Source organism: Geotrypetes seraphini, chromosome 7 (assembly GCF_902459505.1).
Source record: "Geotrypetes seraphini chromosome 7, aGeoSer1.1, whole genome shotgun sequence".
NCBI classification, from domain to species: Eukaryota; Metazoa; Chordata; class Amphibia; order Gymnophiona; family Dermophiidae; genus Geotrypetes; species Geotrypetes seraphini.
In genome coordinates, this window is record NC_047090.1 from 86,314,040 (window position 1) to 86,339,802 (window position 25,763).

Consider the following 25,763-nt stretch of genomic DNA (forward strand, 5'->3'; position numbering starts at 1 on the left):
ATTCACCTTTCAAGAGCAGTTTCTCTTTGGCAAGGGCCTGGATGATCTAGTGTGGCTAGTGTGGTGGATCATAAGCCAAAATCTGTACCAAATAACAGACCCCAGAATGCGAGGTAGTCTGACATGGGAAATTTTCATGTCTTCCAGCAATTTCGCCAGTATTCGTGAGTGTGCTCCAGACAGAGGACATACCAGGGCCAGAGACACAGGTTCGGGAGTACCAGGCATCCCCACATTACTGGATTCCTTTCCTCTGCAGATTTCAAGAAACAGCAATGATGCCCGGACAGTAGCCGTTCCCCTGAGGATAGGAGGCAAGCTTGCAGAGGAGTACTAGCAGGCTTGGACACACATCTCTTCAGATCAGATTGTGCTGGAAGTCATTCGGAAGGGGGTTATAAGCTACAATTCTGCCTGCCCCTCCCGGACCTCTTTCTCACTTTTCCAGCAGGGAAGTCTGAAAAGGCGGTCCAGTTCAGAAGCTCATTGCTCATGGAGTCATAGAGCCCGTATCACAAGAATAATGGGGCTTGGGCAGATACTCAGTATGCTTCATCATGACCAAAAGAGACTCAGAAGACTGAGACCGATTTTGGATCTAAAGTCAGTCAATGTAGCTCTCAAGATCCCTTGCTTCCGCATGGAAACTGTGTGGTCGATTATCGCCTTAGTTGCGCCAAGGAAATATCTTGCCTCTCTGGATCTAACAGAGGCATACTTGCATATTCCTGTCTTTCTGGCTCAAAGAAAGTTTTTGATGTTCCATATTCCGGTCAAGCATTTCCAGTTCTCAGCTCTTCTGTTTGGCTTAGCAACAGCAACACAAACCTTTACCAATGTGATAGTTGTAAATAACCTCCATAAGGCGGGAATTCAGGTGCATCCTTTCCTGGACGATTGGCTCACAAGAGCACCCTCAAGGTTTGAGAGAGCAACAGCAATAGATCAAGTGGTCCAACTCCTACAGACTTTTGGCTGGGTAGTCAACTTCAGGAAGAGTCATTTGATCCAGACTCAGTCCCTGGAATACTTGGGAGTACATTTCAAGAGAGCACAGAGCAGGAAGCATGCAGAATGAAGCTCATGAGGCAAATTCAAAAGATTCATGGCCTGCATCCCCCAACAGCTTTACATAAAAAAAGTCCCCAGTGATAGAAGCAACTTTCATTATCTATGGATATACATCACATTGTTTTAGAATATATCTTCATGTGCTCATAGAATTATTATTCATAGGGCAAACATGCAGTAAATACTTCTTTACCAGTGGTGCATCTTATGTTCTAATCACAGCACATAGGCTTCACAAAAAATCAGTACCATTGCTGAATAAATCTGCTGTTAATACATGTCTACATTTATAATGATGTAGTTTTCAAACACTTATCTTATTCCAAGTGAACCTCGACACGAGCTGTGTTTCGCATCTTCTACTTCAGGAAGCTGAGCACAATGCTTTTTTTTTTAAATGCCTGTGAATAAAAATCTGAACAGTAACAAATGTGAACAGTGAAAAATCTTAAATTTAAACGTAACTCATAACATCAATTTCTCATGTAGATCTTAAAAATTTATAGATGCATGGCCCTTTACGTGGTACCTTAATTCCTTTGACTTACCAGTTTCAAAAAAGAAAACATGAAAAGATGCCCTGGAATCAATACGATGTTTAAAGCGCCAGATGTGGTGACGTCACACAAATCGGCTCAATACCCTGCCAGTAAAACCCCCCAGCAAATTTAAAAATTCTCCCCCTTGGCTGATAAGAATTGAAATGGCAATAAAATTATAAAAATGTATACCATTCCACCTCACGAGTCAAACCATTAGGGTGCAATGTGTTTAAATGGAAAATCCACTGTTGTTCGTGCCGCCAGAGGGCTCTATATACATCCCCCTCTTGGGCAATGAAATAGTTTCCAAAACCACAAATTTAAGATCCAGTAACAAATGGGAACAGTCTTTTGCAAGAGGAGCTTCAAAGGTTTCCTTCCGTATTCTGCTCAGTTCAGTTCTTGAATAGAGCTTCGGATGGACCTCATCATGCAACTTATATACATCTTATTGCATGGACAAAAAAAAAATAATCTAAATTGCTGCCGAAGTAGAACAATTAGTAAACTCTCAAAGCATAAATGAAAAGCCAGGTACTTCCACAATATTTGTGCTGAGGGCATGAGAACCTACTAAACACCGAGCACACGGTTTATGGCCATGCAGGTAACCAAGATGAGTAGATATAGATATAAAGTGAGACTTGGTTAGATGCTCTCTCAAATTGCGGCTGTGTGAAAAAACGCATCTAGGCATTTTCTTAAACACCTTATAAGCCCCTAAAACATGCTAATATTTTTTGCTGATGCTTTTAAAGGCACCTCAAAAAAAAAAATTGTAGCAGAAAAAGTGTAGAAGAACTTGTCCATACCATAAACACATTGTCAATATACATTACATTAGTGTCTTCTATCCCGCCAATAACTTTCAGTTCTAGGTGGTTTGCAACAAGAGTTGGCCTGGGCAATTCCAAGGAGAATATATGGTTAATAGATGTAGTATGCGTCGGGGTCTTGGAGGGTCGATCAGGTTTAGTTAGATCATTTGACAAATTTCTTGAATAGAAAAGTTTTAAGTTCTTTCCTGAATGTTTTGTAGTTGGGCGTCATAGTCAGAAGATTGGAGAGGTGGTGGTCTAGTTTTGCAGCTCTGGTGGGTAATAGTCCGTCGTATATTTTTTTGCTTTGTATACCTTTGATTGGGGGTGGGTGAAATGTACATGAGTTCTCCTTGGTCTGGATGTGTTTTCTCTGATTAGGCGGTTGCTCAGATAGCTTGGTCCGTTTCCATTTAGGACTTTGAATAGGGTGCAGTAGAATTTGTATTGTATGCGTGCTTGTACTGGGAGCCAGTGTGAATCTCAGAAAAGTGGTGGTGTTGTGGTCATATTTTTTCAGCGAGTAAATCAGTCTAAGAGCTGTATTTTGGACTGTTTGTAACTGTTTTAGCATGTTGGTTGGACACAACAGGTATAGGATGTTACAGTAGTCCAGGAGTCCTAGGATTAGCGCTTGTACCAAGAGTTTGAATTGTTCATTGCTGAACTATTTTCAGATTTGCCTTAGGTTGTGCATGGTTGCGAATGCCCTCTGGATCGTTTTGCTGATTTGAAGTTGCATGGTGCAGCCTTTGTCTATCATTATTCCCAGCAGTTTTAGGATTTCCACAGATATATATATTGAAAAAACTCAAGACGGATATAAAAATGTATCCTCAAATTGGGAAACGTAAAGGCATGCGATGGAGGGTGCCATGCTTGCTTCTATTGCTGTGCCACATGTTTGAAGAAAAAAACAGTTGTCAAACAATAAATAATTCTTACTTAGAGCAATGTGAGTTGAGGACAAAAATGCCACCCAATGGGACTCAGTGCCTTTAGACAGCAGACATTGATGTACTACTACTGCAGCCTCCATCTATAGAATATTAGTGTAGAGAGCTGAGATATCAAGGGTGGCTAACAAGGCCCCATGAAGAACATCTTTACAATTTTGTAAGGCCAGAATCATAGTTGTAGTAACATAGTAAATGACGGCAGATAAAGACCTGTGGTCCATCCAGTCTACCCAACCATACAAGCTCCATAAATTAATTTAGTTTAAATGGTCCTTTTTTTTAGATATTTCTGAGCCAGAAACCCAGAGCCCTGCCCAGTAGTGTGCTTAGGTTCCATCTACTGGAGTCTCCATCAAAGCTCACTCCAGCCCATCTTAACCATCTCAGCCATTGAAACCCTCCCCAGCCCATCCTCAACTGAATGTCCATTTACGGGACACAGACCTTGCAAGCCTGCCCAGTACTGGCCTTAGTTCCTTCAATGTACAGTATACCCTTTATTTTCTGATTAGAGATCCTCCGTGTTCATACCATGCTTGTTTGAACTGTGTCATCATTTTCTTCTCCACTACCTCCCTCGGGAGCACATTGCACGCATCAACCACATTTTCCGTAAAGAAGAATTTCCTAACATTACTCTTGAATCTTCCACCCCTCAACCTCAAATTATGCCCTCTGTTTTTACCATTTTCCTTTCTTTGGAATAGATTTTGTTCTGTGTTAATACCTTTCAAGTATTTGAACATCTGAATCATATCTCCCCTATCCCTTCTTTCCTCTAGGGCAGGGGTGCCCACACTTTTTTGACTCGCGAGCTACTTTTAAAATGACCAAGTCAAAATGATCTACCAACAATAAAATAAAAAAAAAAAACCACAACGCACACTCTACGCATAGAATTGTTAATTATCATTCCTATTCCGGAGTTTTTTCAAAGAGGTCAAAGCAGATGACTCTATGCACTGTCACCTCAGTAACAACTATACAAAAATAGACAAATACCCACCCCCTCCCTTTTTACTAAACCACAATAGCAGTTTTTAGCACAGGGAGCTGCGCTGAATGCCCAGCGCTGCTCTCGACGCTCATAGGCTCCCTGCGCTAAAAACCACTATTGCGGTTTAGTAAAAGAGGACCATATTGTAAAATATAGACAGCAGATATAAATTCAGACACATTTTGATCACTAAATTTAAAATAAAATCATTTTTACTACCTTGTCTGGTGATTTCATGAGTCTCTGGTTGCACTTTTTTCTTCTGACTGTGCATCCAATCTTTCTTTCAGCCTGTTTGCTTCCTCTCCTCCACACCTCATTCCCTCCCCCAACTTTTTCTTCCTCTCTCCCTGACCTTTCTTTCTTTCTCTCTTCATGCCCCCTTTCTTTTTTTCTGTTTCTCTTCTTTCCTTCTGTTTCCCTGCCTGCCCCCTTTCTTTCTTTCTTCCTGCCCTTCCCCAAGCCACTGCCGCTGCCATCGAGGAACAAGACCCAAACGCCACCAATGGATAACGCCGCCGCTGCCCCATGCTCTCTCTGCTTCGGGCCGATCAATCTTCCTCTCCCCGACGACAATTCTGCCGTCGGAGATAAAGTTCCTCCCAGCCAGGCAGTGATTGGCTAGCCCGAACTTCCTCTCCGACGGCAGAATTGACATCAGGGAGAGGAAGATTGATCGACCCGATAGATCGCCAAGGCAAAGTGAGTCCTGGATGATCGACTCACTTTGTCTTGGCGAGCTACCGGTCGATCACGATCGACCTATTGGGCACCCCTGCTCTAGGGTATACATATTCCAGTCTCTCCTCATACGTCTTCCGGCACAAACCTCCTACCATTTTCGTCACCTTCCTCTGGACCGTTTCAAGTCTTTTTATGTCCTTCACCAGTTACAGTCTCCAAAATTGAACACAATACTCCTAGTGGGTCCTCACCATCGACCTGTACAGAGGCATCGACACCTTCTTTCTTCTACTGGTCAAGCCTCCAATCCTTCCGCAAACACCTGAAAACTTGGCTCTTTTCAAAAATCTAACACTTCCCGCTTTTTGGTTCCCTGTCCCTCTTTATCTTCCTAGCTCCTTTCCTATAACCCTTCATTGTAGCTCCTTTTCAACCTAACCCTGTAAACCTTGCCGAGCTCTACGCTTGTGGAGATGGAGCGATATACAAACCTAAGGTTTAGTTTAGTTTAGTTTACAAACATATTGAACAGGATCGGCCCCAGCACTGATCCCTAAGGGACTCCACTATTCAACTTTCCCTCCTCCGAGCGAATTCCATTCACCACCACCCTCTGGTGTCTGTCCGTCAAAACCAGTTTTTAATCCAGTTCACCACTTTGGGTCCTAACCTCAGCCTGTCAAGTTTGTTCAAGAGCCTTCTATGAGGAACCGTGTCGAAAGCTTTGCTGAAATCTAAGTAAATTACATCTAGCATATGCCCTTGATCCAATTCTCCAGTCATCCAATCAAAAAATTCAATCAGATTCATCTGGCATGATTTACCTTTAGTAAAACCATGTTGCCTCAGATCCTGTAACCCATTTGATTCTAGGAATTTCACTATCCTTTCTTTCAGCAATGCTTCCATTATTTTTTCAATAACCGAAGTGAAGCTTATCAGCCTGCGACCTCTTTTGTGAATAGGGACCACATCCGCTCTTCTCCAAACCCCAGGAACCACTCCAGTCTCCAAAACCTGTCTGAGCACCCTCAATATCGTGGAATGGATCCCATCCAGTCCCATCGCTTTGCGCACCTTCAATTTTTCAAGTTGTTCATAAACACTTTCTTCCATGAACAACACGGTATCTACTCCATTCTCGAGTGTAACTTTGCCAGATGATCTTGGTCCTTCTCCAGGATCTTCTTCTGTGAACACAGAACAGAAGTATTTGTTTAACATGTTTGCTTTTTCCTCATCACTCTCCATATATCGATACATATCATCTTTTAGTCTCGCAATTCCATTTTTCTTCTTCCTTTCACTAATATCTGAAAAAAATTGTCTCTCCCTTTTTTACATTCCTAGCCATTTGCTCTTCCGCTTTCTCCAGAAATATCTCTCTTGGCTTCTTTCAGTTTCACCTGGTAGTCCTCTTCTTGGGTATTTTTATATTTCACGAACGCCAGCTCTTTTGCCTTTATTTTCTCCGACATAAGTTTAGAGAAATATTTTGGTTTCCTTTTTCTCTTGTTTTTATTTATTTGCCTCACATAAAGGTCAGTAGCCATTTTTATTGCTCCTTTCAGCTTAGACCACTGTTTTTCCACTTCCCGTATGACATCCCATCCTAACAGCTCTTTCTTCAGGTACGCTTCCATTTTAATAAAGTCTGCACATTTGAAATCTAGGATTTTGAGTTTTGTGTGGCCGCCCTCCACTTTTAGCTGTTATATGAAACCAAACTGTTTGATGATCGCTATTTCTCAGGTCAGCACCCTCTCAAACACTGAAGATGCTCTCCCCATTTGTGAGGACCAGATCTAGTATCGCTTTTTCCCTCATGGGTTCCATCATCATTTGTCTGAGCAGAGCCTCTTAAAAGGCATCCACAATCTCCCTACTTCTTCCCGATTCTGCAGATGGAACATTCCAGTCCGCATCTGGCAGATTGAAGTCACCCAACATCAGCACCTCCTTTTTCTTTCCAAACTTTTGGATATCCGCAATCAGATCTTTATCAATTTGCTGCAATTGAGTCGGAGCAATCCATATTTTGCTTCTTTCTCTCCCCAGGTCCCCTGCATTTCAGTCGCTTGGATATTGATCTTTACATAGAGAGCTACTCCTCCATCTCTTTGACCATCTCTGTCCTTCCTAAAGAGATTATATCCCAGTATGTTTGCATCCCATCCATGGGAGTCACTGAACCATGTCTCTGTGATAGCAATAATATCCAGGTCTGCCTCTAACATCAGGTGCTTGCAGATCATGAACTTTGTTCTTTAGATTGTGAGCATTTATGGTCATCGCTTTCCAGCTATCTTTCAGTGGTAAACTTGCTTTTCGTATAGGTTTATGTTTAGTTACACTTCCTGTTACATTGCTAAGAAATGAGTTGCTAATATTATTTATTTTGCTATCTGTACTACCATCACATCTTATATTTTGCTGGGGGTGGCCTTCATAATTGTATTTCCTACATATGCCATCCCCACCTTCTAGTTTAAATGCCTAGAAACATATTGTTTAAATTTCTCAGCAAATATTCTTTTTTCTGCTATAGTAAGATGTAACACATCATTACAATGTAGTCTCTTGTCTTTCCATGTATTTCCTCATCCACCTATGTATTTAAAGTCTTCTTGACGACACAAGGCTTTAAGCCATCTATTGAAGTCCTCTGTGTTTTTTACTCTTTGCTCTCCCTTTCCATATACAAGCAGTACTTCTGAAAAAGCTACAGTCTTTACAAAAGATTTCAAGCCCTCACCAAGTGCTCGAAAATCTTTCTGCGCTGCAAGTGTGGAGTTGTTGACCAGGTCATTTGTTCCCAGATGGATAACAACATTGGTGTTAAAATCCTTAGTTTTGGGGAATTCAAGATGGCGGACGGCACTGACTGAGTTCGAAATGCTCAGTGAAAAGTTTCCTGCTTTTTTTCTTCAAAACTGTTTGATGAAGCGATTTTTCTTTGCTTTAATATGCCGCTACAAAACGGAAAGGTTTGGTGAGGGTTGTGAAGCAGCCAGCTCTTACCTCCTCTCCAATTCAGTTGACATTTCAATAGTTTTTTGAGCTGATCCCGCTGGGGGCTTGAGCGAGGGAGAGCTCTCTCCCTTGGGCTACAAAACATCTTTGTCGCTCCCGATGATCTCCACCCCTCCTTGTCCAATTGGGGGGGGGGGGCGGAGTGGTGATTCCAGCCTCGAGATGGCGGACGAGGAGACCCTGGAGCTGGAAGGAGGAGGAGCTTCTGATACCGGTATATAACAGACACAGAGACAAGTCGAAGGAGTTGGAGACCCGGAAGAAATATCTGGAGTCATCCTGGATACACTGCTTGCAGCTATCAGGAGGGTGGATGATGCAGTGCAGAAAACGGCTAAAGATATGGAGGTACTTGTTGTTAAAGTTGACTCTTTCTCTAAGACTATAGAAACTGTAAAGCAGGATTATATGGACAAGATCAAGACAGAGACTGATTCCTTGAAAAACTCAATAGCTGAGGTAATAAAAGACCAAAACTCTATTCATCGCAGAATCAAGCAGATTGAGAACTTTAATAGACGTCTGAATTTGAGAGTTTTAAATTGTCCAAAGATTCAAGCTATGTCTCTGGTAGAAGTGTTTGAAAAATTTCTTTTTAAATTTTCCCCCGGAAAATATTCCACTGATAAATAAAGTCTTCTATCTATCAATTACTAAGGATAAAAAAATCTGCTACTGGAGATAAATTAGAAAAAGCACTGGGTGAAGATAATCTACAAAATTTAACAGCAATATTAGAAGATTCCCTATCTGATGTCAAAGAGAGAGCAAATTTGATTATAAGTTTTGTCTTTGAACAAGATCTAAATTGGGTATTGAAAATGTACTTCAAAAAGGGAGGAATTCCCTTTTGTGGTCAAAAATTATGGATTTACCCTGACGTCACCAAATCCACATAAGAGCGGCGTAGAAATTTCCTAGCCATGAGGGAAGAAATGAAGAAGTTGGGAGCTACCTTTCTTCTGGCCTATCCTTGCAAGGGCGTTGTTAAGTATCTAGACTTGAAATACGTTTTCTTCCTTCCTGAACATCTGAGAACCTTTCTGGATCTCAAGCAGTTAACCGGTGCAATCTAATCTAATCCTTAGGTTTGTATACCGCATCATCTCCATGTTCGTAGAGCTCGACGCGGTTTACAGTAGGAAGGAACTACAACAGAGGGTTAGAGGTAGAAGTGTGAAGAAAATTTAGAGGACTTGGGATGACAAAATATAAGAGTTTCCTTGATTCCTAAGTTGGAGGGAGACTTACATTTTTTGAGAAAAGCCAGGTTTTCAGATGTTTGCGGAAAACTTGGAGAGAGCTCAAGTTCCGAAGAGGGGAGGTAAGGTTGTTCCAGAGCTCAGTGATTTTGAAGTGGAGGGAGGTCCCTAGCTTTCCTGTGTGGGAAATGCCTTTTAGCGAGGGGAAGGATAGTTTTAATTTGTGGGAGGATATGGTGGTATTAGGGTTTGAGGAATTCCAAGAAAGAGGGATAAAGGGAGGGAGGATACCATATAGGATTTTGAAAGTTAAACAGGCGCATTTATAGTGGACCCTGGGATTATCGGAAGCCAGTGGAGCTTGGCCAGGAGCGGGGAGACATGGTCAAATTTACTTTTAGCGAAGATGAACTTGGCCGCGGCATTCTGAATCTGTTGGAGTCTGTGGAGGTTTTTCTTAGTTAGGCTTAAGTAGATAGAGTTGCAATAATCCAATCTGGAGAGGATGATGGATTGGACAAGGAGGGTAAAATGTTTTTGATGGAAACAGGATCTAACTTTCCATGTGAAGGCTGAAAAAGCATTTTTTACCAAGGATTGGAGGTGGTCATTGAAGGACAATGTGGAATCAATAATGATGCCCAAGACCTTGCTCGAGAACTCAAGCAGCAGAGAGGAGCCAGAGGGTAGTGGGATGGAGGTGGGTAGGTGATCTAGTTTTGGACCGAGCTAAAGAAGTCTTATTTTGGACTCATTCAATTTCATTTGCACAGTGTGGGCCCAGGATTGTAGGTTCATTATACAAGAGGATCGGTCTCGAGGAGGACGAGGATGTCGTCTGTATAAGTGTAAATTGTTTCAAGGGGGGATAGGTGGAGGAGTTTTAGGGAGGACATATAGATGTTGAAAAGGATAGGGGATAGTGGAGAGCCTTGTGAGACTCCACAATTCGGTTTCCAGGGGGAGGATGAGATGCCATTCATGTTAACAATGTAAAAACGAGAGCGGAGGAATTTAGAGAACCAACCTAGGACTGTGGAGTTGATACCTATCTCAGAGAGTTGGTAAACAAGAATATCATGGTGAACAACGTCGAAAGCAGCAGAAAGGTCAAATTGTAGGAGGACGGCGAACTTGTTTCGAGAGGGAAGTTGCTGAACCCTTGAAATCAGGGAAGACAGTAGGGATTCGGTGCTGAAGTTAGGACGAAAGCCATATTGATAGGGTAAAAGAATAGAGAATCTCTCTAAGTATGATGAAAGTTGGGAAGAAATGATGGACTCCAGCATCTTGGTTAGGAGAGGGATATTTGCAAATGGGTGATAGATGGATGGTATGGAAGGGTCAAGGTCAGATTTTTCAGTAGTGGGGTCAAGGCGATATGACCCATTTCTGGGGAGAAATGGCCCGACTGAAGGGCAGAGTTATGAGAATGGTGATAGAAGAAATAGCCTGAGCGGGAATGTTCTCGTATAGGTAGGAGGGGAATGGGTCCAAGGAGCAATTATAGGATTTCAGTTTGAGGCAGAGATTGAGCACCAGGGATTCAGATACGCACTCAAAGGTGGTCCAGGATTTGTCAGCTGGGATAGGGTTGGAGACCATTAGGGTGGGAGTGGAATCGGTGGGCACTAGAGAGTTGTAAGAAACTGAAGGAGGGAAAAAACATCTCAAGGAAGAAACCTTATCGTTGAAGAATTTTGCTAGAACATCGGCTGAGGGAGAGGAGGGGAGCAAGGTTAATATACTGTTAATATATATCAAGTTAATATACTGTGAGGGAAGCTGTCTAAGCCAATTTCTATATTGACTTAATTTTGTTAAAATTCTCCCTTATTTTCTTTCTGTATTCCCCCCATTGTGGTATTAGTTAAGATCTAAGGAAGAACCTAACCCCTTCTTAACGATGTTTCTGTAGCATAATGCTTTACTTTTTTGCATTATGGTGTTATGATTTCTGTATTTCTTAAGCAAGTAGTTTTACTTGTAAGTTTTGGAAAATTGAATAATTTTTTTAAAAAAATCCTTAGTTTCTTCTTCCTGGTAGCTGAGGATCCTGGAAAACATTTCACTATTTTGATCTCCTCGCCCTGTGTTCCAAAGTTAATGCCTCTGATGATGGAATCCCCCAACAGCAATAGTTTTGGGCTTTTTTATTTGTGCTTAGTGTGCGCTTTCTCTCTCAAGTTACCTTCACTGGTTCCAGTCCCACCTCCCTTCTGTTTTCTTGAGTATTGCAGTACACTAGTGGAGCGAAGGAATTCTGTAGAGGTAATATTTGTGAAGGTGGATGTTTCTGTGTAGTATCTTTCATAGACGTACATCTTATGTGAAAGATATCTGAGGACAAGCAGGCACCATATTCTCACATGTGGGTGATGTCATCCATGGAGCCAGGCACAGACAATGCAAAATTGTACTGTCACTTTAAAAGTGTGGAGATTGCTTGTACCATGCATGCATTAGTGCCTTCTCACCTGATATTGGCTTGTGGAGTTATGAAGCTGTTTCTTAGAGTATCTCTAAGCGTGTCAAACTTTTACATTTATTTGGGCCTTCCCATTGTTTTTTACCCTTATTTTTGTCAGAGTTTTTCATTTTATTACTTTAGTTTCATTTGGTGTAAAAATTTTGATTTTTCTATTAACTTTTGTTTTGGACCTTTGAATCCTTTCCAGCCTGTTTTCAGGCTGGGAGCATCAATCTATTTTTGGCTTACCATATACTCGACCTGTTAGACCATTGAGTCCTTTGACCTTGCATTGGTGTTTTTCCTTTCAATGTCAAAAGCTCCTAGAAGCTTCAAGTGGTACACTTGGTGCCAAAGGACCATTTCAGATACAGACCCGCATAATTGTTGTGTCCGATGCCTAGGTCCAGAACATCAAGATATTACCTTTCTACTGCTTAAAACTGCATAAGAAGTCACTTAAAGCCAGGAAGTTGTAGTACGAAAAACCTTTCAGGTCAACTTCATCTATATTGAGAATGGCTTGAGACTCCGATGCCGGTGCTCAAAATCCAGCATTGACACTGGCTTCAACAACCTGCTGCACCTCTTTTTCGTCACTGCTACCTTCCTTGAGGAAATCTTATAAGAAAGCTAAGAAGCATAAACACATTTTACCCCTCAAGACAGGCATCAGTATCATCACCAATGCACTCCAAGCATCAATGCTCCAATGCCAGATCTCCTTCTCTGCTGTTGGTGTCTCCACTGAGGTGTTTCTCAACATTGAGGTCCCCAACGCCTTGACACCCAATGCAACCAGGGCTTAATGTACCCTTGCTTTCGTTGGCACAGGTGCCATTTCTGCAATAACAGCTTTGCATGTTATAGAAAGAACTAGCTGGGCTACTGCAGATGTACTCGGTGCCAATTTCTGCTTCCATGCCCACAGCCTCAACTCAGTCTGAGTAACACCCAAGAGTTTCATTGAGCTTGGATGCCACAAGGCTCTGCATCGAGGCATGCATGGTCATCTTAAGGAGTGCAGTTCATTATCCCACTCTCGACTCTCCCCTTGTTGTTCACTTGACATGTTGATTATTGTCTCAGCGTTCTCTTTGATTATGATCTCACTCTGCGAGGCCTGGCGTTGAGGACTATGACTGACTTCTACTGATTATTCTGAGCTATAAGCAAGAGTCTTACAGGATACCTTCAGATCCATCTCCACCACTGCTTCATCGTAGGTCACCCCCAGAGAGTCTGTCCTTTACAAAATTTGTATGAAAAATTGTTCAAGTATGCCCAATAAACTTTGAGTCTGAAACAGAGCCATGAGCAGAGTTTATGGATGCCCTCAACTACAAAGAGTGGCCCAAAGACTTCATTAAGGTTCCTCTTCAGGACTTCATGACGGAAGCCTTATTTAAGAGTTGGAAATCTCCACTTTCAGTTCTAGTGGCTCCACTGAAGTTGGACATACTTTATCAGACTTATTTGTGCCAATCTATCCACTAATTAAAGTATAAGGAATATGGAGTTTCAAGAGGACTTTTAAGAAGTTACAGCAATTACACTAGTGTGTTTTTTGTTTATTCTCTTCAATTTTTTCACGAGGTTTGATTTTTGAAGTTATTTTCCTCCTGTGTAGTTTTCACCATACAATGAAGGCAACAGTTTGTCTACTGGAGCTCCTGGGATTTGCAGTCAGCTAAGAGAAATCCCATTTTGATCCCACTCAAGCTCTAGAGTTCACTGGGGCCTTCTTAGATATGGCTCAGTCTCCATTCCTACCTCAACAAAGTCTCGATACTCTTAATTCAGATTTACAAGAAAAGTCTCTTCTTCTTGCTGCATAACTGCACGCTAAATGCTATGACTCCTCAGCCACATGGCCTCTACAGTATGTGTAACTACTTTTACCCATCTACATCTCAGGGAACCTCAATGGGCACTTCGATCCAATTATCTCAAGTTACCAGATTGCTATCCTAACAGCTCAGATTGACATGTACCTCTCTGAAAGTCACTTCAGTAATGGCTATTGGTGTGCAATCTCTCCAGAGTTTTCTATTACAAACTCCATCCCATCAGAAGATACTGACAACTGATTTCCATACCCAAGGCTCTTGGAGTCATTTGGAAAAAGTTCTCTATATCAATCTCCTCAAGCTTTGTGCAATTTGCAATGCTCTATATACATTCCAGGATTCTCTCCTCAATCAAGTAGTACTCCTCTACACAGACAATCAGGTAACTATGTATAATGTGAACAAGCAAGTAGGTGTGAGGTCTCGTCCCAAGAAATGATACAAATATGGTCCTGGGTGAGCCCTCGCAACATTTTCATGAAAGCAGTCTACCTAACAAGAAAAGAAAACATCTTAGCTGACAAATTACGTAGAAACATGATGGCAGATAAATGCCAAATGGCCCATCCAGTCTGCCCATCCGCATCATGCACTTTCTCCTCCTCTCCCTAAGAGATCTCATGTGCCTGTCCCATGCTTTCTTGAATGCAGACAAAATCTTTGTCTCCACCACCGCAACCGGGAGACTTTGCCATAACTGCATGAATGGTCACTCAGCTCCAACACGTTATATCAAATCTTTGCACAATGGGGAACCCCAGAAGTGGATTTCTTTGTTTCTCCTCACAATCGCAAGCTGCTTTTCTTCTGTTCCAAACTCTACACTCCCAATCATCTGGAGTCCAATGCCTTTCTCCTTGATTAGAGGGACAAGTTCCTTTATGCTTTCCACTCCATTTCCTTTACTCGTGAAGTTTCTACTCAAATTTTGCCAAGAAAAAGCCACCATGATTCTTTTAGCACCTTGGTGGCCACTTCAGTCGTAGTTTTCCCTTCTCCTGCAACTCAGCAAAAGGGAACCCATCACACTACAGATCTTTCCAACCTTGCTGACACAGAACAAACAATTCCTCCTTCATCCCAATCTATGTTTGTTAGCTCTGACAGCTCTGACAGCTCTCTCCTAACCAATAACTGCCTACACATTATCTGCACCATTGTCATCCATCACTGAAGCATCCATGCAGCGATGCTATCATTTCAAATGGACTCATTTCATAATCTGGTGTAATGTTAACTCTCTGGATCCAAGGACTTGTCCTCTCTAATCAATCCTAGATTATCTTCTACACCTCTCTAACTCTGGACTAAAAACTACATCAGTCAGAGTTCATCTCAGTGCAATCAGTATTTTTCATATGCTGCTGGACAAAAAGCCATTATCTGTGCATTCTTTGATTTCTAGATTCATGAAATGCCTTCTCCATACCTGACCTCCAACCAAGCCTCCTATAGCTTGGGACCTTAATGTTATCCTTTCCACTCTAATTAAGTCTCCTTTGAATCACTCTCATTGTCATCCCTTGAACATCTTACTTGGAAAGTGACCTTCCTTATTACTATCACATTTGCACGTCGAGTCAATGAACTTCAAGCTCTTGTGTCAGATCCACCTTATATAACATTTTACCATGATAGAGTAGTTCTTCATACTCATCCCAAGTTCCTCCTGAATGTTGTTTAATAGTTTCATTTAAACAAGTCAATCATTCTCTTGCTCTTCTTTCCAAGGCCACATTCTCACCCTGGTGGATTGTAAATGTGCTCTTGTGTATTACTTAGATCACAGCAAACCTCACAGAGCTTCTACTCAGCTGTTCCTGTCTTGATCCAAACAGAATTGGAGCTTCTGTCACCAAGAGAACCATTTCCACATGTCTGGTGCACTGTATCTCCTTTTGCTATTCTTGAGCTGGTCTGAGGCTTGGAGGTCGTGTCACGGCACACAGAGTTTGAGCAATGGCAGCTTCAGTAGTTCATCTACATTCCACTTCCTCAATTCATACCTTCACATCCCACTACTGTTTGGAGAATCATTCAAGACAAGATAGTTTGGCCAAGCAGTTCTACAAAATTTATTCTCCACTTAGATGCCAATTTTCCTCTAACCCATTTGGTTTCACTAGGATAATGGTAGTTGTCAATAACCCTCTTCTCAGAGGCATGATCCTGGCAGCTAGGGAGTCCTACATATGAGAATATGCTGGCTTCTCGTCCTTGGATAAAGCACAGTTACCTGTAGCAGATGTTATCTGTGGTCAGTAGGCAGAAATTTTCACAACCCTCCTACCTCCCCTAGTTGGCTTCTTAGCTTTGTTACTCACCTGAAGGTCCCAAGTGCCGACGTGGGTGGGAAGGCATTGACGCATGCACGGTATGGGCAGTTTCGAGACTTTTAAAGTGACAGTACATTTTTGCACTGTCTGTGCGGGCTCAAAGGATGACATCACCCACTTGAGAAATATCTGCCTGATGTCCTTGGATAACATCTGCTACAGGTAAGTGACTGTGCTGTTCTCAGAGTGACTGTGTGTATTTTGAAATAGTTAGATTGTAGAGTATATTGAGCTCTTTTATCTTGTTTGGTGGATAAAATCATTATTTAATCAAAAATATTTGTTTTGGGGGTTCCTGTTTTAATGCATGCCTGCTTTTCCTACTTTCTGTTCCAAGTCTGTATGTTTGTCTTTTTAAATCTCCGCCTAATTCTTACTATGTCTGTTCTCTCTGTTGACAGAAACTAGTGAATTCCCATCTGAATGCTGTAGTGTGATGGCAGGGGGTACCCTTACAGGGTGGCATGAAGATGTTTCCACTGTAATGTGGAGGAGGATGCTGGGCATTTTGGGGGATGTGAATAACATTGTAAACCCTGAAATTCATGCTCAGGTTTTTGATTACCTTTGTGAACTCTGGCAAAATTTAGCTAAGGTATGTATTTTTAAAAAGGATTTTCAAAAATGCATGACAAAACTTTTATCTGGATTCTTATTCACAGTTTTGACTTTTTTCACAACATTTTGTTTTCTTCCTTTAAATAATTTCAGATTAGAGATAACCTTGGAATATCCATTGACAACCAGACCTCACCTCCCCCACCAATCCTAATCCCACCCTTGAGAATTTTAACTCCATGGCTCTTTAAGGTAAAATCCTAGATGTATGTATAATTCACTCAGAATAGTCTAATATTTGTGAAACAGGTATTCTATACTTCTAAGTATTCCAAAGATCACTCTGAATGTTGTTACCCAATTCTCAGTATGAACTAAATAGATCCTTGCAAACTGTACCAGCAGAGAAGACAGTAGTTGCCAGTGCTGTTCTGTAAGAAGTATCATTCTGTGAGAGGTGCCATGATATCATAGCAAACTGTATCCACCCTGTTTTGCTGAACACACTTGATCTCAGAAAATTCAAATATTTTCTTTACATTTTAACCAATTGGTGTATACTGGTAAGCATAGTTTTTGAAGTATTGTACTTTACCTCAAACGACAATCCTTGGTTTCAATAAATTGAAAATTTTGTTAACAACTGCGCTGTAGTTCTTTGGCAAGTAGCCATGTTAGTAGTAATTCACCAGATATATCAACCTTGGGTTCTAGTTGGATTATATGGATTGTAATGCAGTGTTGTATAGTAACAAAGTAAACATAGCTAGTTACCATACTTAAGTAAATGTTTTATTATTTGTAAAGGTGTACAGGATAACATTTTTACTTTTACCGAAGTAATAATTTTACCAGTTTTTACTGCTTTTACCTAGTTACACATGATGTTTGAAGTTAAAACAGGATTTTGCTATTGTAAACCTCATCACGCAAAGAATGGATCATATCATCTTAAATTTTGATGTTCAGTGAATATAGCCTATTAGAAAGTGGAGTTGCCTATGGTTGTTCAACTGGTTACTGTCTTAGCCAAACTGAACAGTGATGAGTTGGGTCAGTTTGAAGGGTAATAAAGCTGAAGCTGGTTGCAGTTCTTCATAAACAGATATGTCTCTGCCACAATAGACTGCTGATCATTTGATGGAAAATTTTACAGTGGGGTGACTGTCCACTAGATTGATAGTCTCTAGAGAAATCATCTGCTTGACTGGCCCCAAGACAGAAAGATTCCCACACATTTGATGATCTTGTATCAGTTCATAAAGATGTTCAAACAGTTTGTCATCAGATGAAAAATTATTAGAACAATAGACAATGATTACAACTTTGTGAAAGATTTCTCTGTAATTGGCAAGCAAGGTAATGATTATGAAGATGAAGAACCAAGTGATGGATTAGACCGTACTTCTAATGTATGAGGGGTGTTCAATAATTTATCTACCTGAGTATGAAAGAAGATAGCAAGTCTGTGCATGTTGTGACATCTCAAGGTTACTCATGCACAGTTGCAGCTCAATGTGAATCTAACATTCCAAGAGACAGGATGTCAAGAGAGTTCTCGTGTGAATCAAGTAAAATAAACTGCTAGATTTGGAGCACCATTCAGTAATATAATTTCTCACAAAAGTAGAGAAAAAGGCAAAGGAGATCCATGAATGCATAACTGCAGTTTATGGTGAATCTGCCCATCATCCTACTAAGTAAAATTTGGAGCAAGCAGTTTAAGTGGGATAGAGAGTCCATTGACGATGACCCTCACACTGAATGGCCTGTGGAATCAACTTTCACAGAAACGTGCAAGAAAATCAAGGATTTAATTTTGTCAGACAAACGAATGAAGGTTTCTCGAATAGCTGAAGAAATGGGCATCTCGGCAGGTATAGTTTGGAAAATAATTCATGAAAATTTGGGCAAGTCCAAGGTTAGTGCACAATGGGTTCCAAGAATGCTGAAGACCATGAGGCTCCAGTGCTGTCAGGAGAACTTAAAGATGCTTTGTGAAGACCAAGAGAAATTTTTTCATCATTTGGTGACTGGAGATGAGACTTGGGTCTATCACCAAGATCCTGAGTCCAAAATGAAGTCAATGCAATTGAAGCACAAGTCATCCCCCACCCTAAAAAAGTTCAAGACAGAAAAATCTACAGATAAAGTCATGGCAACTGTCTTCTGGGATGGTGATTGACTTTTGTTTCTGGAGTTCATGTCACACAAGACAGTTATAACCGGTGAACGTTATGCCAACACAATAATCGCTTTGCAGAGGTCAATCAAGGAGAAGATGAGGAAAACTCACAGCAGGTGTGCTGCTTCTTCACGACAATGTGCTGGTGCCTATGTCGCAACAATCACAGGCTGCTATCCGAGAATATGGGTTTCAGCAGCTGAACCATCCACCCTACAGTCCTGACCTGGCTCATTTCCTATTCTGAGTTTTGAAGAACTCTCTCCATGGATAGCGTTTTTCAAGTGATGAAGATGACAGGAAGCTGTGACGTCTTGGTTTGAAGGTCAAACAGAAGAATTCTTTTCAAAGGGGTTAAAGTCATTGCAGGAAAAGTGGATGGAAGTGTATGGAGCTTCGGGGGACTATATTGAAAAATAAAACAAACATTTTTGAAAACTCTTTTCTTTCCTACTTAGGTAAATAAATTATTGAATGCCACTAATAATAATAATAATGATGATGATAAAGGATTTTTCACTATTCCCTTCCAAAAAATAGGCTGATGCTAGACCCAAAAGTCCATACACTAGATTCAAATTAAATTGAAATAATGACTTAGGATCTCAAGCGCTTGCAGTTATAAGCTAATAGAACTAGTGTTGGCTCATAACTATTTTGCGAACTATCATCGGTCCTTACGTCTTTTTATTATTAAATTTAATGTATATGAAAATTTTCTATTTTGTTTACTTTATATGCTATTTACTTATTATATCGTTCCTTATGTCATTCTTATATGATTCAACTTCTTAAATTCATATTTATCCTTATTTAAACTTTACAATGTAACCATGATAATACTTAGCTCGGGTATATGTTTTTTGTACCCGGCCCTCTGGACAAAACAACGATCAAAGGATGGCTCATTAAATCAGTTATGGTTCCTTTGATCGTTGTTTTGTCCAGAGGGCCAGGTACAAAAAACATATACCTGAGCTAAGTTTTATCATGGTTACATTATAAAGTTGAAATAAGGATAAATATGAATTTAAGAAGTTGAATCATATAAGAATGACATAAGGAACGATATAATAAGTAAATAGCATATAAAGCAAACGAAATAGAAAATTTTCATATACATTAAATTGAATAATAAAAAGACATAAAGACCGATGATAGCTCGCAAAATAGTTATGAGCCAAGACTAGTTCTATTAGCTTATATCTGCGAGCGCTTGAAATCCTAAGTCATTATTTCAATTTAATTTGAATTTAGTGTATGGGCTTTTGGGTCTAGCATCAGCCTATTTCTTGGAAGGGAATAGTGTGTTCCACAAGCTTTTTGGAGTGACGTTGAAAGTATTTGTCACTACATGGAAGTTGTTTTCAGAGATTTCCTTGATAAATATCTGCAGACCCAGTTAAGACATAAGTAATATTGCAGCCTGACCTGATTTGAAAAAACATTTTAATCAGACTGAACAATCCACTTTCTGCCAGTGCAGTTGAATACCATTTTAGCTGTGCTGATTTAAAAATGGCTCACAAGCACAGTTGCATAAGTGACAGTCATTTTCAAAATTTAGTTTTACTAAAAGCAAAGTGGATTGCATTGTAGAGCAATAAAGTTGTTGGGATAAAAATATTGAAAATAGTAATATTCATTGTAGTTGATACGTTTATTTTTTATTCAAAAAGTATTAGGCAATAACTTTTTTATTTTCACTTAAGTAAATTTTTTAATGTGTTCTTTACTGTGCTTAAGTATCAAAAATACATTTATTTTTGCTTAATTACTTTGAACAACACTGTTGTAAAGCTGAAAGAGCTTTACATAATTGTATTGTAACATAGTAAAGATCAAAATGGTTCATCCACTTTCCTCAGTTTGATATGTCTACTTTGGGTAGATGAACATAGAAATTTCCATATGTCAACTGATGAAAACTTCCTTTCCCCATTTCTTTTTTTATCCCAGGACAAGCAGGCAGCATATTCTCACACATAGGTGGATGTCACCGACGGAGCCCCGGTATGGACCACTTTAAAAGTGCATCGCCACTTTAAGACTCTAGAAAGTTTGCGATATCCCGAACCACGCATGCATGAGTGCCTTCTTGCCTGACATAGGGCGCGCAGTCCCTCAACAACCGCATCAGCAGCAGCAAAAACAAGAGCCTGCTCCTCAGAAGGCTTCTCAGCCTTTTTGACGTGTTCCTTCAGAACAAAGCCAATGTCACCATTCTACAGACTTTGCCTCAGCCTATCGGAGACCGTCTTCAATTTTGCTTAGCTCGCTCGGAGTTCATAACATCAGATCTCTGGGTCCTCAACATCATTCATCAGGGTTACACTCTCAATTTCAACAACCTTCCACCAGACCATCCTCCAAGAGAGTTTGCTTTGGACTCTGCACAGTCCTCCCTTCTTCTGCAGGAAGTTCAATCTCTTCTCCTGCTGAATGCCATCGAAGAAGTTCCTCTCTCTCAGCAGCAGCAGGGATTCTATTCCCGTTACTTCTTAGTTCCCAAGAAGACCGGAGGACTGAGACCCATCTTGGATCTCAGAGCTCTCAACAAATTTCTACTCAAAGAGAAATTCAGGATGTTATCTCTCACCCTGCTTTATCCTCTCCTCAATCAGAACGACTGGCTATGTTTTCTGGACCTCAAGGAAGCCTACACATATATTCCAATTCATGCGGCTTCCAGGAAGTACCTCTGGTTTCAAATCAGTCGATGTCATTACCAGTACAAGGTTCTTCCCTTTGGCCTGGCATCTTCTCCCAGAGTCTTCATGAAGTGCTGGATTGTGGTGGCCGCATCTCTCTGTTTGCACGGCCTTCAAGTCTTTCCTTATCTGATCCAAGGCTGTGTCATCTCAAGAAGTGGTTCAAGCAACATCTCAGACCATTTCTTTTCTTCAGGTTCTAGGATTCGAAGTCAACTTCTTCAAATCACATTTCATTCTGACTCAATGTCTGCAGTTCATTGGGGCAATCCTAGACACCACTCTCATGAGAGCGTTTCTCTCTCCAGATCGCCTTCAGACACTTATACGTCTGCGTCAGCAACTGCTTCCTCTTCAAACCATCTCTGCCAGACACATGATGGTTCTTTTAGGCCACATGGCTTCCACTGTCCATGTAACACCACTGGCAAGGCTGCATCTTCGCACCCTTGCTTCCCAGTGGTCTCAAGCGATGGATTATCTATCACAACATTTATCTGTGACCTCATCTCTTCTGCAGTCGCTTCAATTTTGAATGACCTCTTCCAATCTCTCCAGAGGTCTCCTTTTTCACTTGCCCCCTCATCACAGGGTCAGCATGACCGACTCATCCCCTCATGCCTGGGGGGGGCTCATATGGACGATCTTCAGACTCAGGGTCTTTGGACCGCCAGGGAACAGAAATTTCACATCAATCTCCTGGAACTCAGAGCGATGTTTTATGCCCGCAAGGCTTTTTATCATCTCCTCTGCCCTCAAATCCTCCTCCTTTGCACAGACAATCAAGTAGCAAGGTACTACATAAACAAGCAAGGAGGTACGGACTCTTTCCTATTGTGTCAGGAGGCCCAAAAAATATGGAGTTGGGCGACAGCTTGCAACCTATTTTTGAAGGCTGTCTACATTCAAGGGGAGAAAAATTCTCTAATAGTCAACCTCAGCAGAATTCTTCAGCCTCACGAATGGACTCTCAACTCTGCAACTCTCCAGTCCATCTTAGCTCAATGGGGCACTCCTCAAGTGGACTTGTTTGCGGCTCATCACAATTACCAGTTGCCCCGGTTTTGCTCCAGGCTTTACTCTCCTCTCCATCTGGAAGCAGATGCCTTTCTCCTGGATTGGACGGGCCTATTTCTATATGTATTCCCTCCAATCCCTCTCATATTGAGAACTCTGTTCAAGCTCGAGAGACCAAATATTGTTGAATGGACTAGTACTTTTTCAATGGACATTCAGAATCCACCTTTTCATAATCCACCTCTTCATCATTCCATCTTTATATTAGAGTTATTAATCTTTTTTTAAAACCTTTTATTATAAATTAGAATAACTTATCTTTTATCTTTTATAGTTCCTTATCGGTTCCCCTTCCTGACGCGTTTCGCATTTCTTTTTTCGACCTTGAAAAAGAAATGCGAAACGCGTCGGGAAGGGGAACCGATAAGGAACTATAAAAGATAAAAGATAAGTTATTCTAATTTATAATAAAAGGTTTAAAAAAAAAGATTAATAACTCTAATATAAAGATGGAATGATGAAGAGTACCACTTAACACCACCAGCTCTATTATGAAAAGGTGGATTCTGAATGTCCATTGAAAAAGTACTAGTCCATTCAACAATATTTAGTTGAGTGTGGAGTTTAAAGTGGGGAAAGATTTATTTATTTGAATGGTGAGTCAGCTAATTGTGGTAGAATGGCTCAAGCTTGAGAGAAGCAGCCACCATGATTCTCATTGCTCCATGGTGGCCCAGGCAACATTGGTTCTTCCTTCTACTTTAGCTCAGCTCCAGGGAGCCCATACCTTTTCCAATATTTCCTACTCTGCTTACTCAGAATCAGGAGTCTCAATCTGCAATCACTGCACCTGACAGCTTGGTTTATCTTGGGTTGAATCCATCTCTTTTGCATCTCTCTTAACCTGTTAGACAAATCCTTGAAGCATCCAGGATACCAGCCACTCAACAATGTTACCAGCAAAAGTGAACTAGGTTTTCTTTCTGGTGTCTTCTTCATCATCATGATCCAACTTCCTTGGCAGTGGAATTGGTGTTGGATTATCTCCTTTCTCTGTCTGATTCTGGACTCAAATCTACATCTATCAGAGTTCATCTCAGTGCTATTACAGCTTTTCACCTGCCAGTAGAGGGAAAACCTCTCACTGCTCATCCTTTGGTTTCCAGATTCATGAAGGGACTTTTCAATGTTAAACCACCTCTCAAGCCTCCTGTAGTCTGGGACCTTAATGTGGTACTTTCCAGCTTGATGAAGCCACCATTTGAACCAACTTATCTCAAGTTTCTCATCTGGAAAGTTGTCTTCCTTATTGCTCTCACCTCTGCCAGGAGGGTCAGTGAGTTACAGGCATTAGTAGCAGATCCACCCTTCACAGTTTTTCATCATGACAAGGTTCAACGTACACATCCAAAGTTTCTTCTGAAAGTTATCACTAAATTTCATCTCAATCAATCGATTGTTCTGCCAGTGTTTTTTCATAAGCCTCATTCTCATGCTGGAGAAACTGCTCTACATACTTTGGACTGTAAACGGGCTTTGGCCTATTACATTGACCGAACAAAGCCTTACCAAACATCTCCCCAACTGTTCATTTCGTTTGATCCAAACAAGTTGGGGCATCCTGTTTCCAAAAGAACAATTTCCAACTGGCTGGCGGCCTGCATCTCGATCTGTTATGCTCAGACTGAACTGGCACTGGAGAGTCGTGTCACAGCCCACAAAATTAGAGCTATAGTAGCTTCTGTGGCTTTCCTCAGATCCACTCCCATTGAGGAAATCCTGTAAAGCTTTCACCTGGTCCTCAGTTCATACCTTCACTTCTCACTACTGTCTGGAGTCTTTTTCCAGACGGGATGGGCACTTCGGCCACTCTGTATTACAAAATTTATTTTCCTAATAGCCAACTCTCCCTCCATCCCATTTGTTAGCTTGGAGGTCACCCATACATGAGAATATGCTGCCTGCTTGTCCTGGGATAAAGCACAGTTACTTACCGTAACAGGTGTTATCCAGGGACAGCAGGCAGATATTCTCACAACCCACCCTCCTCCCCAGGTTGACTTCTTAGCTGGCTTATCTTAACTGAGGGTCTGTGCGCCCTATGTTGGGCGGGAAGGCACTCACGCATGCGCGGTTTTGGCTATCACAAACTTTTAAAGTGGTCCGTACTGGGGCTCCGTCGGTGATGTCACCCATATGTGAGAATATCTGCCTGCTGTCCCTGGATAACACCTGTTATGGTTACTGTGCTTTCTGGTCTCTCAAAGATTCCATGTGATATAGGAAGCATAAGCAAGTCTAAACACTAGCAAAATAAAACTTGTTACTGCTTTTTAAAATACACAGAGTTTCTTAAGCATTTGCCCCATTTTCTTCTGTGTAATTTTAAACCTTAAAGGGTGAATTACGACCACATATTTGTTTTAATATTGGTGTTATTGTTGTGATACTTATCCCTGTACTTATTTGCACTTTCTTCTTAGCTTTAATGATAGTAATGAGTAATTATATACATTTTCTTATTTTTATATCGTAGGCAACTATGTTGCCTGATAAATATAAACAAGGTAAACTTCATGCTTACAAACTGATCTGCAAAATAATGAAGAGGAGACAAGATGTATCGCCCAACAGGGATTTTCTAACCCACTTCTACAATATAATGCACTGTGGCTTGCTTCATGTAGATCAAGTAAGTTTCACACAATTAGTTTCCATTTTCTGTTTTCCTCCAAGAATAATTAGGAAATAAAAATCTGTAATTTGATTGCAGGTTCTGTTTACACTGTAATATCCAATGCTATGAACATTTCATGACCACTTCATTTTTGCTCTTTAATCTAGCACAGGGCTTTCCAAACAATCAGTTTTTCAGGATATCCAAAATGGAATACGCATGAGATAAGTATTCATATAGGTGTGTCATTCTGAACAGTAGGGTATTTTCCCCATACTCTTGAGCCATCCACAAGGAATCCACTCCAGGTTTTAAACTCCTTCTTTTCCAGAGGGTTCTGCTGTCCCCTTGAGTTTTTCCTTCTGATGCGAGCCAGAAGGTGTCTTTCTGATCTTCTCTGCATATTTCTTTTTCTCTTTTTGGTGTTTTTTGTAGTTTTATGTATTTTGGTGCACCAGAGCTCTTCTGTGCAGGGGTACGTTCTTCCTGCATGTAAAAAAAGAAGCAGAGTCTGGTCTGCAGCCAGCAGGTTAATCCTTGGAGACCTGTTTGATCAGCCTGTAGAAAGTTTTGTGGAGCTCAGAGTCTGTACCCTTAGACACTTAGCTCGCCTACTGAATTGCAAGGGCTTTAGCTCAGGCTATTAGGTACCC

The 25,763-nt window shown here is 41.0% G+C and overlaps 1 protein-coding gene across 9 annotated transcripts in view; it reads left to right on the forward strand.

Moving 5' to 3' along the window:
* RALGAPA1 (Ral GTPase activating protein catalytic subunit alpha 1) overlaps positions 1–25,763 on the forward strand; it is a 678,446-nt gene that overhangs the window by 226,879 nt on the left and 425,804 nt on the right. For all 9 annotated transcript variants that reach the window (XM_033952521.1, XM_033952520.1, XM_033952524.1 and 6 more), the window contains 3 exons: positions 16,364–16,557; positions 16,674–16,772; positions 24,970–25,125. In XM_033952521.1, coding sequence (XP_033808412.1) covers positions 16,364–16,557; positions 16,674–16,772; positions 24,970–25,125 — 449 coding nt within the window. The remainder of the gene's footprint in view (positions 1–16,363; positions 16,558–16,673; positions 16,773–24,969; positions 25,126–25,763) is intronic.